This window comes from Hesperophylax consimilis, chromosome 3, assembly GCF_061612785.1.
Source record: "Hesperophylax consimilis isolate HC1 chromosome 3, BYU_Hcon_1.0, whole genome shotgun sequence".
Taxonomy (NCBI): Eukaryota; Metazoa; Arthropoda; class Insecta; order Trichoptera; family Limnephilidae; genus Hesperophylax; species Hesperophylax consimilis.
Genome location: NC_142838.1, coordinates 25,888,224 through 25,901,917, shown reverse-complemented (window position 1 = coordinate 25,901,917; position 13,694 = coordinate 25,888,224). Strand labels below are relative to the sequence as shown.

The window sequence follows — 13,694 nt, the reverse complement described above, 5'->3', positions numbered from 1 at the left end:
TCGAACCGTTTTGGAATATGCAGTTTTCGAACTATTTTAAATCTTGAAATTACACATTTTTAGTGCAATGGTCAGATTATAAAGAAGTGATTTTTTTTAATGTTGTAATTACAGGAGCAATAAACTAGCAATACTTAGTATTTACAACATTTTATCTTAGACCTTTTGTTTAAAAAATGTTGTACATAAATACTATTGCTCCTGTAATTGCAAATCTCTAACTGATTAATAGACTTTATTTTTTATGACTTTGAGTTTTTAGGTTAGGTTATATTTTATACTATTTTAAGCTCCGCCAGTCTGTGTGTTATGATTTGGTTTGGTATAATGTGCCTTACAAAAATCTTAAGAAATATGAATACAAATTTATTTATTTATTAACTAATTAATATACATGTTTGATCTTCCAGTTGAGGACTCTCCAACATCAGGTGTAGTCTCCGTTGTGCTAGAGAAGACGGATGACCTCGGGGCAGGACTGGGGATGTCCCTTCAGGGAGGCGGCAGTAGGCCGCTGCTCATCAATAAACTGTTCACTGGTGAGGACTTGGTCACATACTATTATGTTAGATAGGACACGCTATATACTCGTTATGATTACACTTATAAATTAGGCCTTTCCGTATCCTGTAGGTCTATGAATAATCTGGTTGAAGTGTGTATGTAATCATGTGTGATAGATCTAAAAATAAACCCTTACCAACGAAAAACACTTGTGTTGAACAATGTCACCAATTTTATTGCCTTTCGGAAGCAGTATGTGGTCTTTTTCCTCAGTAGGTGGCAAATGATTTGTAATATGTAGCAGTATTGTTAAAACTCTCCAAATTCATTACATAGGTTACCATAATGCTATTATTCTAGGTCTTAACACTTTTTTCTTTGGCGGATCTCCCGAGCAATAATAGTAAGTACTGCTAGTGCTCTATTTACATGACTTAGGTATTTATTTCTTAAAATCAACATAACAGAAACAACATTTTAAAAATCAAATAGCTTATTTACTTTCCACATTGTGCCCAAAGAACAACAATGTTCTATCTGACATATTGGCTAGAATTTACTTTTTTCTGACAAAGTTTCTTAGTATTTTTTTCTCTTTAAAACCCCATCTAAAATATGTCCAACTTCCACAAAGTTCGCAGATAATTATCCAACAAATTTATATTTAAAATAGGTAGGTACCTACTTTATATTTGTTTTTTTAGAACAATGTGGTTCCATACGCAATTTATAACATAATTTTTATTTTTAGAATGACAAGGTTCGATTTGCACATTTTACTGACAAATTAGTTCTATCTGCCATTTATAAAATATTTTTGGAGCAACACGGTATAATTTGCGTTGTACTTCAAGCTCATTCGCTTTTTTTTTTTTTTTTAAGGATACTTTTTAAGACTGTTCAACCAGGAAGATTTCCCGTTTCAGGACAGTCAAATTAACAGGTTTCAAATTATCGTACATGTACACAATTACAATTACATAACAGTAACATTACATAATACATAATAGTAACACAATTACGTAATAGCAACACAATCTTGTTGAACTTACTGAAGACTTGTTATTTATGTTTTTCATCATTTTCTTTTGCTATATTTCTGTAAAATTTTTAATTTTTTGTTTTATACATATAATTGTATAAATGTAACTTTAAACTCACTATAATAAGATTTATAATGAAAGAACCCGTTAGACAAACTGCAAAAAAGCAGTTTATCGGGACTTTTTACCTTATATTGTAAAGTGTATAATGTATAATAAAAAATAAAAAAAATAATACAGGACAGCTTAGGACAACAAAGTTCCATCTGCCAATTGAGTGAAACTGAGAAAATAAATTATGAATTACATTTATGAAAAAGTGAATGTGCAGAAAATATTGTAATTGAATCATCTTTGGGTTTAAGGACACTCTATGCTAAAACACATAGCATTTATCCAAAAAACTAATTGAAATAATCAGATAGAGCCCTGATGCTTTGAGTTTACCATATTTTTAAAACAACAAGGTTCTTCCTGCTTTTTTTAAATTAATTGTTTTGCTAAATGCCACTTGTTTTTTTGCATAGAATGTTCGTAATCATAAAGAAAATTTAATTACAATATTTTCTGCACATTCACTTTTTCATAAATGTAACTTATAATTTATTGTGTAATAACTTACAGGTTGTTTCACAGAATTTGAACAATTCATCAAAATTCATATATATTTTTCAAGTTCTGTAAAAGTTCTATTCAAGTTCTGTTATTATTTCAGTTTTGTGAAGCAACTGGCCCTGTAATGATATAATAACAGAACTTAAATGGGACTTTCAGCATTTTATTCGGAATTCAAACTTTGAACCTCACTATCTCAGTTTCATACAAATGGCAGATAGAACTTTATAGTTTTAAGGGCACAAGATAATTCAAAATATATATTTTTTGTAATTATTATTGCAAACTATGACTAATTAGAACGAAAACAACTCTGTCACCTTGACGGCCACTGACATTTTTGGTCCACAAACAAGCTTCTATAAAAGGATTCATGCTGAGCCAAATTCTGAAATGTACATTAATGTACATTTTACTTATTATAAGTCAAATTGGGTGCAGTTTATAAAACAAGTTGTGCAATGTGAATCATACTAAACAGTCATGTTGTTTTAAATAACCCTATTCGTGGCTGTGATTTCCAGTCATTAGTATTAAAGTTGTTAAAAGGAAAATACAACTTGGTTCAGAGTAGAGCTTTAATTCCTGGAGGTTTTTTAGAAACGCGATTAGGGTGATGGCAATTTTGATACTTAAAATGCGACCTTACAGAGGTTTTAAGGTTTCATCATTTGGTAACAATCTTATTTTAGTTGTTATTTTCCCAAATCCCGATAAAACCCGTTCAGATTTCACGCTGGCATGCAGAGTTGATTTCAAATTTTCGTATCATTCTGTATTTACTTCAAGCTGTACTTCGAAATCGAAATTTCCCAGCTACTTTTTAATAATGTTGATATATCTTTGGCTGTTTTTGATTTTGAAGTGATTTTTTAAACTAAGCCCATGATGGATAGCTATATTGGGTTTTTGTAATTACGCACATGATTCTTTCTAAACGATATGGTGCCAATCTAAAAAAAGATAATCTGATAGTTGCAATAAGGTGGTAAAACCAACAAAAATCCAAAAAACAAGATAGTTTCTAAAATCTTACAGCACCATAATCAATATTTATACAATCTCAGCACCGGGATTACGATTTCGGTTTAGAAAAGTCCCAGATCAGAGCTCTCTCAATATAATTATGTACTGATGTTTATCTTTCTGTTTTTTTTTTGTGTTGTTGAGTTATGTTAAGATGGTTTTTTATTTACCTTTTCTTATAAATTTGAGATATTAGAAAAAAAAGTGAAATAATGTAGTAACCGGAAGTCAAGGATTATCGTCAACATTATAAAAAGGCATTACAAACTGAAATTGACAGGAGCAAGGTTCTAGGCAAAATATAATAAATAAGACCTTAAAACATTCATTTCTCTTTTTATAATATTTTAATGGCAGTACCAAGAATTTGGCTGCAGTGTAATTAGGAACCACAGATATTTTATAGTACTTAACAAATAAAGTATTGTAAGTTCCTGATTACAACCTCCCTGGCTTGAGCATAATCATATTATGAATTTTGTTAATACGTAAATTGTTTATGATCAATATTAATAAATGAGTTGTTTTCCAGGTGGAGCAGCAGTAAATAGTGGTTCCATCACATCCGGCAGTGAACTTATCTCCGTGGGTGGCAGTCCCCTGGCAGGCCTCACCCGGACCCAGGCCTGGGCCATTATCAGGACCTTGCCCATTGGACCCTTCACCCTCCAACTGAGGCCTCAGTGATTTCTAACTTTCACATCCGTGTCCAATAATTCCATAACCATCACTGTCAAACTTAAAAAAAACTTTGTATTATTTGATTTAACACTATTATGAGTGTCAGTCAAACCCATTGACATAAATACAAAGACGCGTTATGTTTATACTAATCGAAAATATGGCATGTTTGTGTTTCTAGATTGAAATCGAATAACGAAAAGTGTAAGAAAGCATTAGAAAGAGGTAGCCATTTAAAGAATATGTGTACTGGTGAAAATGCCATATTATTACAAACGAACCTCGTTTCTGTACACGTTCGTCGCGACACTAGTTGCAGCCCTCTAAATGCAGTAAATCACAAGTTTGTCCACTGGACCCAGTTCAGTGAAACCATGCGTGTTGTCTCAGTAACTTACCTTTCCTTTTAATTCATTTCAGGTCAAACTTTTTTTTTGACATGGTGAATTTGACACTATTCAACAGTGAATTGAAATCTTTTGGTTTAGTTTATTTGTGTGAATATTTGAGAATACCTTTGTCAATAAAATATAATTGATTTATGTCTGCGAAAGGAACCAGATACTGAGTCAAAATAAGCACTGGCAATATGAGAATACTTAATCTTTTGTCTTCGTTGTGTTTTTTAAAATGTCAATTGTTTCATTAATATGTATTCCACATTATTTTATAATTTGGTTTTTAAACAAGTTTAAAGTCCCAAGACTTTATTACACATCCGAATTTGTCTTTTGTTACTATGCCACACAAAAACAGTTGACAGGCGCCTTCGCCTAGGTCGCTCGTCACAGCTTATCCCAGCCTCGGTAACTTCTCCCGGGCACGTTGAATTATCTACTCGATCATAGTCAACAATTTTTTTCCTTAGTAAACAGCGTTGCTGAATTGTGCAAGTTTAAATTGGGACATTATAGATTTTGTCGGAAAGTTTTAGGTTTTGTCAGATTTTCAGGATAGAGGGATCGATAACAGTGACAGTCCCGTTATATCGGGACGGATTGCAACCCCACATACAATGGTTTGACAATGTTTTTGAAATAAATAAAATGTATCTAGGCTTCTAATCAACCTATTATTTACATAATAGAATACTTACATACAATGACATAATAACCATTATCTGACAAATATCCTAACAATGTTTAATGTATAAAATACAATATTAATATTTAATTATAAACAATTTTAGTTTTTTTTTATTATCACTCTGTATCGATTCTGCTTTTACAATATATGTAAAGCATTGTACATATTATCAGATAATGGTATAAACATAAAAAGATCAGCATGTTATTGTTAAATAATATGTTTTGTTATATTTTCTAGATAAGCAATGTTGTGTAATGAGAAGTGATTTATGTTTTCATATCAAAAGCAATATTTGATTAGGCAACCATTTAAAATCTTCTTTTCTCGGAAAAAAATTATTAATCCCTGATAATTTTATTTTTATTAGTGTAATAAAAATCGATTGCGTTATTTTGTGACATCTCCATAACCAGATAAATGTTCACTATATTTCGACGTAATTATCTACGCGAAATTTTTTATTATTTTACAGTGAAAAGGGGTTGTAAGTCTGTAGTACTACTTAAAAAAAATTACATTGATCATTTGAAAAATAATATACAATTTACGATGTTAGTGAAAGAAATATTGCAAAGATATGAGGTGAAATATCTTAAAACTGTGCCAATTTTTAATTATTCATGTAAATAGACTGATCACGTGCCTTAGGTGATGTGCAAACAAATTTATTAGTTCTAAGAACTATCATAATAATATTTTATTCTTATGAAGAATAATGCGTAAATTTGCATAAATATTTATTCTTGCCTAAGTCCAACTAAAACATAAGGAATAATCATTAATCACAATGGTGAGATGTTGTGTAGATTTGTTATCTCTTGTAACTTTAGTTTTTTTTTAATTCTTAACAAATTTTGATTCTGATCAAAAGAAATTATAATAAAAATACCACTTGTAAATAAATTGTCGTTATTTTTAGATAAATAAGTTTTATTTGAGAGCTTGATTTATTCCAATGGTTTTGCATCTAGGTACAGTATTTTATTTTAAAATCTGTATTAATAAATAAGCTGATTTAAATAATATACTAATCATGAACTTTTTTTTAGTTTAAGTTTAAGGTACCCAATTATCGAGTTGACCCATAACTATGTACTTTCAAATCATTTTGAAAAATCTAGAGGTGTAGTCGTCAAGTCAATTTTGTAGGTCTGTATCGTTTTGAAGCAAGACCGTTTGTTGGAATCTGATGGAGCAGATTACTTTTGTAATGTTAGCATCCTGGCGAAGTTCTCCCCAAAACGACAAGAAATGATTCTAGCGGCCTTCATGCCTAAACTTGCCTATGCAGCGAACTTATGTATAAAAACCAATATTTATAAAACATAACAATACTTACATATTACTTAGAACAGCTGATTATTGTGGCAATGTACCTACTTGCATTTATGATTCAAATATCGTTGAATCATGACTTATTTGCAATTTTATCATATATTTTTTAATCCCATAAATTATATTCTTAAGTAATATATTATTTATGTAACTTATTTTGTTTGTCTTGCCTTTTATTGTTTTTTTTTTAATTATTTCATAAGTAGTTTCGTTTGAATGTTTTCAGTTTGACCCAGTGGACTTGTTCTTCAGCTTACGAAAGAAAAGTTAATGATTGCATATTTAGTTCACAAAAATAAAAAAAAGTAAATGCACCCATTACTTAACTTCTGAGATTATGTCTATAGAATAGAGGTCCAACTGTACCTGAAAAGAATTTTAGTTATTTGTTAATCTAAATGTATGTTCCTCGATATCAAAAAACCAAGTAATATGGTAAATCATGATTACAAATTTGTTATTATTTTGATTGCATGATAAAAATTCTGGAATACATACATACTTACTTATGTTTTGAGTATTTTTATAAAGCCCTACTTAGCCGGGAAATTCTGATGTTTAAAATTTAACGTAAATTTCGATTTCATTTCTGTAATTTTGTTAAAATGATGTGTTTCGTTTCTAGTTGTACCTATGATGGGTGTTTAAAATAAGAGTTTGAAAAACTATCTTCAGCAAAGCTGTTTTTAAATCTTATATTGTTAATGTCAAAATTATAATTTTTGATTTTTCTGATTTAGTTTGTCTTGTTTGAAAGTTTGTCATTATAATATCTAATATTTGCGTGATTGTTAATATTAAATATAAATTTTATGTTGCCTGTTTTGCCAATATTATTGTTTATCATCATTTGGATTTTTTGCATATTTTAGTTTCAAAATATGAATAAAGATAATAATTATACATCATTTCAATCGAGTGTTATTTCATCATCATTGTCAGCTACTGTCAATCCACTTCTGACAACTTCCCCAAATTCCATCTTTCAAAGGTTTTAAATTCAACAAAACAAACAATTCATTAACTTCTAAACCATCCTATTACTAATTATTGTAAACAATAATTATTCGCCTGAAATACCCATACAAATTGAAAATATCTCCCAAGTAAAAATAAATGCTGCCAACGGGAATTGAACCCGCTCCCTTCTGATTGCCGGTCATGTGCTCTAGACTCTAGACCACTAAGCTACTTCGGCTTATTCCAACCTGCTAAATAATTCAATATGTTCTAGTAATTATTCAACAAAAAGGCTTTGTTAGTGCTTAATTTCCCACTAGATGGCGTCGAGACATGTTATATCTACATTTTTTGGTGAAATATTTTGACTTGTCAAACATTATTATTTTTAATATCCTTTGTTTGCTACGCATAAAAAACCTTATCTTATAAACATTCGTTTATCATGTAAAATAACATCTTATTATATCACACTATTATTTTTTAAAACATTATTTAATCTCAGTCTAAAGCTTGGTCTAAAGTCACATGGCAGAGGCATTTGACCCCAGGCCATTTGGCTGACCATTTTGACAAAGTCCAAATTAGAGTGACGCACACAACTGAGCCGAGTCAAGCCAGTTGGATCTGCATGACCATCGAGTGAACATTTCGAGCTTGTGAACTTAAATCATATATGGGTTCATCATTTTTTTTTGTTTTTCAGAAATATTCAATTAAGGTTATTTTTATTATGTAGGTAGTAAGAAATAATATCAGAAGATGCATAAGTCAGGTATATATCATCCCGAACAAAATCACGTCGGCTTGAAGAAACCGTACGTAGTTACGACTCAAGGTGTGAATTCATACTAAATGGATTTTCACTCGAATATCGTACATACACAGCAAAGCAGGCAAGTCTTCGGCACGGGGATTTGCAACATACGGCCGAGCCGAGTCAAGGTTCTTTGGCTCAGCTCGGTGGATTTTGGACTCTTTGAATAGCATGCTGAGCCATCTGAGTTTCTACACACATGACGAATTTTGGCTCAGCGCGGGGCCATTTGGCTCATTGGCTCCGCCGTGTCAGTCCAACTTAAGAAGTAATGCAATTTGTACAATAAGTATTTACATTTCAAGCACTTTATCCCTGGTCAATACAAATTTATATTCAGATTCTTTATTTGTCATTTTGAATTGTAATTATCCTTGTCCAGACAGTTTACACAACGCACTATACACATTGCTCATCAATCATTTGTGACAATAATAAAATACTTGGACATTTATATTTTAACTATTGCTTAGCACTAAACTTGTTCACACTAGTATATTCGAGCTTTGCATTAGGCATAAATCATTTCAATAAAAAATATTAGTTGAATAATATTTTTATAGCTTCCTGGAAGTCATAAATAAGAAATCCTTAATTAAATACCAAGATATGACATCATTAACAACAACATTCACCCACATCAATAAAAAAAAGAGTAGATACAGGACTAATGAACATCCTACGTAATTATTTTTAACAGGGAGCTTGAAATCAGTGCTATTATTAGGATAATAATTTATATGTATTATCTAATTAACGTTAAACATACACACAATTTATAATCTTCACAGATAGTGCTGATTAAAATATTTTAGAATTTTCGCATCTTATGCTTTAACATTTACACACTTTGGCCGGGAAAGGTAGTTCTACCAGTTCGGTCGATTGATGCTTATCGCTGGGAAGGGTAGTTCTACCTTTTGCGCCGGCGTCATTTCAATGGCAGAAAAGACGGAATGATTCAATGATTTTATGAATATTATATACCAGAGCGCACCTCTGGCGACAAGAGCAAACCAAATGACTGGCGCCAATATTTAAATATGCAGCTTTCAGTACATAATTATCAAATCGTAATGCATGTCTTCTTTTTATATTTATCTTCGTGCCTTTCGTATACTTATTCGTTTTTACTTTCGTTTATTTCATTTCATCAGGATAGTATTTTATTTTTTATTGTAATACATAATTCAATTCCTGGAATGAGGGTTTTTATAACCGTGAAATCCGATTCGAATTTCTATCTCTGTTCCGCACCACTCAACTCCTATGTGCAAGTGAGCGAGAGATGTCAAGCGTATTTAAAGAAAGCAGGTATGGGCAAATACCTATAGGCGGACCGTAATTTTTTTTTTTTTTATGTGACACCTCACAAGAGTATCCCTGCCTGTGAAATAAACATATTACAAGGTTAATTGAGTTGCATTTCAAATAATATACCTTTTTCATTTAGTACTTTTATATCTCTGGTATGCTGAGTTAGTATGTACGTAGAAATTCTTGTTAAAATATTTTAATTATTATCGAAGATATATCGATTTAAAAGAAATTAAAGAAATTCGCGTGGGACCTTTATTTTCGCTTGGAGACAGTGCAAAAAATACCTGCCAGAAATGTGTTGAGATGAATTGTTTGTTGGCGGGTGAACATACAGAATAAGGATAAATAGTTTTGTCTGTATAAAAACTCAATTCTTTCAAGAAAATAATGCAAATTATACAATATTAATATGAATCACCAATCCATCTATTTATGTGAAGATGATTACTTGTGTTAAGGTCGATTTAGACCAACTCAGCAAAATCATTCTAGTCCGCTCTTGCATATTATTTTGGTGTAAACTGTTTAGAGCATTCTTTTCGTGCTGCTTCGAGTATATTTGCCTAAATTTAGTAGAATGCTCGTTCGTTTGAAGTAAACACCGAACAGTTGCACAGGCCATTCCTCCTAGAGGTGGTCTCTTCGGTGACCGGATAACTCATGACAAAATATCAAAATGACAAATCAACATACCTATAAAAAGTGCTATAAAGATATGAAAACTGATGAAACAAATACTAGGTTGAAATATATATACTTTTTACAATGATCGCTCCCCTACATATTATTTATCAAAGCTCTTGACACTTACTGGAAACAGTTCTGTAATTAGTTTATATATTATACGTACAGATAGTGCTAAACACTAATTTCCATCTTATTCATAGATGGAGCTAATCTATAATATTCCGTATTGTGTAGCTGTTCTCCAAATGCGCAAGAATCAAAGATATTAGAATATTCATATTCTAATATCTTGGATTCTTATACTCATATTCTAATATCTTTGGCAAGAATTATTACTATTTTATCAGTCTTCGTACCTAAGGTTGCATAATAAATTATAAAATACATACTCCACTCCAACGTTAAATAGGCGTGTTGATGACACAAAGAATGCATATATACTACGTTAGACAACAAAATGTAGGTTTACTAACCTACTTGAAAAGTATAGGAACTTACCTAGACATTAAAAAAAAATATATTGGATTATTTTTGGAGTAAATATGAAATTAAGGTTTAGTAGTACTTTCAACACTTGTGTTTAGTTTGCAATGTTTTCCGTGTATTTCACATGCGCTAAATACGTCTTATTTTATAATTTTCCAAAACATTTACTGTTTTAGAAACAAGTTAAAATTATCTTTCCAGTGTAAGAATTTAAAATTAACATTAATATTTCTAAATAATAAACGTGAAAAATGCTGGCCACATTTTTAATTAATTTTTTACTCCAATCGTAGAAAAATTGAGAGAACTCGCTATTTAGAAAACACATAAATACATACATTGTAAAAAATCTTTAACTTCAATTTTTCTTGTTAATATAATAAAATAAAAATAAAAATAAATTCTAGTTAAAACGATTGTTACGATAGCGGCGCAAAAAATGAAATATTCATTTTGGCTATTTTTAGGATTTTATTAATGGCATCTAGTTTAAATATTTAAGGCAAACTGAAAAGAATTTTTATTTCTCTTTCTAACGTCAAAAAGTTACGTTTTTCCGCATGATATAAAAAAAGATAAAAATTATTTTATAAAATATGGACGCCCGGTCATATATGACCCACAAACGCTGGAGGGATTAAACGTCTTCAAGCTTCGATTTTTTTGTCTGTATTTGAACAAGTGAAAACAAATGGTGACAATTTGATTTTTTCATATAAATACGTAGGTAGGTGTCTGTTATTGATCTAATCAATTTTCATATAGATATGTTGGTCGGTAGAACAACTTTTATATTTTCCTGTATTCTGTCAATATCAATATACCTAAGTAATATTTTGTTAGACTGCAATATATAAGATAGTGGAAATTGGGCTCACGGAAATAATAACAAATGTTTCAAGGATATATATTATGAGAGCATCGCCAGGAACCGTCCTAGTTATTAGGTCTGTTGTCAAAAACGTTAAGTTTTGGTTGTTCATTTGGGAAAATGTTCAATTATTGTTACATAACATAATATTATAAACAAATCCTACATTTTAGGAACGAAATCTTCAAGATTAGTGATAGTAGTACTAGAGAGTCCGTACTTACGCCATTGACCAAAAACTCTTTCTTCTCACACGTACATTAAAATATATTGCGATAAAAAAGAAGTCAAATGATTTGACACAAAAAGTATTTATATAAAACTTAGTAGGCCCCAGCACAGGAACCCCCAGCGAGGAGTATTACTAAAAACGTCATAAATTATCTTTTATCTTTGTAATTAGTTATTATGCAATAAAAAAATAAAAATGAACTTAAGGCGATGCCATACGTAGTAATGCAAAATCATGTGTTTTTGGTTTGAAATTTAGGTCGCCTAGAAATGTTTCAGATGTTTTAATTAAATACTGCGAGCAGAATACATCTTAACATTTAAAATAATCGAGAATTTTTTAGATAAGTCTTTTTATAAGCCCAGAAAAAAATAATGTATAGGCCTATTAAAACTGCTTTAATGTTCAAAATCTCCTACTTACGAACGCATTTTAAGTTATGATTTTATTGTATAATGTGGCAAATTATGTTATTAATAAAATGATCGGAAAAAAATTAAATATTTATGCCTGAACATCCACAAAATAAAAAAGGCACTTTTTGGCCATGTTTTTTTCTTGAATAAATCAAAACAGGCGGATGGTGTTCAGCGGGAATTTAAACCTTATCGCCATCTACGTAAGGGTTGTTATTGCTAGCGGCTCAATTTAAAATATTACACGACGTAGTGATCGCCTTAAAGAAATTACAATATTTTTATAAAAATTGACATTACTTACATTAGGCATTAGGCGTTTAAGGGGAAGCACTACGAAGTAATGCAAAATCATGTATTTTTGGTTTGATCGCTTAGAAATATTTTTTAAATGGTGCGAGTAGAACACGTCTTAGCCTTTGAAACAATAGAGCGTTTTTTTACGTCCAAAAAAAAAAATAAAGTATCAGGCCTGAAAAAACTGCTTTAAAGTTCAAAATCTCCATTTTCGGTTATGGTTTTATTGTTCAATGTGGCAAATTGAGTTCTTTAGAAAATAATCGTAAAATAATTTAATATTTATGGCTTAACTTCGCCAAATTAAATAAAACACACTTTTTGGCGATGTTTTCTCTTGCATAAATCAAAACAGGCAGCTGGTGATAAGCGGGAATTTAAACCCTACCGCCATCTACATAAGGAGTGTTATTGTTAGTAGGATTCCAAATGTTACACGACGTGGTGCATCGCCTTAAGAGGAAGCTACATGCCAAAAGTGTATGTATTTTTGGTATTCCTTATATCGTAGGTAATAAGCATTAAAATCGCTTCACAAACGGATTCTAGAAAAGTTCGATTTCAAGCAAAAAACTGTTTTTTATTTATTTTGTAAATATTTTTTTAAGAAAGCAAAAAGTTAATCAAGTGAAACTGTCAAAGATAATCTTAGCTATAATTCTGTATTTTTTAAAAGTTGTTTCCTTTATGCGTTCATACATTTGTATGGAAAAAATATTTTTTTTGGTAGTTTGCATTTATATTTTTTATTGAGTAATTTATTTTTCTATTTGTATTCTACTCAAGCGAAGCGATAGGAAAACCTTCAATTTATCTAAAGCATATTTTTTGCTATCCATAATGTACACCAATTCGTTATAAAGATTAATCAAAATAGTGATTTGGCATTAAGTTTCGCCTTAATGCTTGGCGCATTATAAGGTATCTGCGTCATCCTTGGTCCGTACCTGAGTATCGTCATGTGGTAACTAGATTATAAACGCAAACTTACGTCGTACGTACTATGTACACAGCTTAAGAAAACATATAGTTAAAAAGGTAATTAAGTTCAATAAGGCCATGGCGAAAAATAATTATTACTGTTTTTTGTACAGCTTGTTATTTCCACTACACTAATTAAATGTCCGTGGAATCACATCAATTTTTACGTAACCGGGTGTGGCAGGTATAAGAATAAATATACAGGGTGTATCGGCACCTTAGATCGGCACGTACCCGACAAACTTTAACCAGCTATTCCTCAGCACATTTGGAGTAAAAAATGTTATGGGCACTTTGCTGTCCGGTAACATTTTTTTTTAATAAAATATTTAAT

General features: G+C 30.7%; 1 protein-coding gene across 3 annotated transcripts in view; it reads left to right on the top strand.

Annotated features, from left to right (window-relative positions):
* Window positions 1-13,694, top strand: part of LOC149425165 (uncharacterized) — a 753,180-nt gene that overhangs the window by 160,457 nt on the left and 579,029 nt on the right. For 2 of the 3 annotated variants that reach the window (XM_089649635.1, XM_089649654.1), the window contains 2 exons: window positions 411-539; window positions 3,721-6,862. The exons of the other annotated variant lie outside the window; for it this stretch is intronic. In XM_089649635.1, coding sequence (XP_089505761.1) covers window positions 411-539; window positions 3,721-3,875 — 284 coding nt within the window. In that variant the 3' untranslated portion in view covers window positions 3,876-6,862. Of the gene's footprint in view, window positions 1-410; window positions 540-3,720; window positions 6,863-13,694 lie in introns of those variants that run through there. 3 annotated transcript variants of the gene reach the window in all.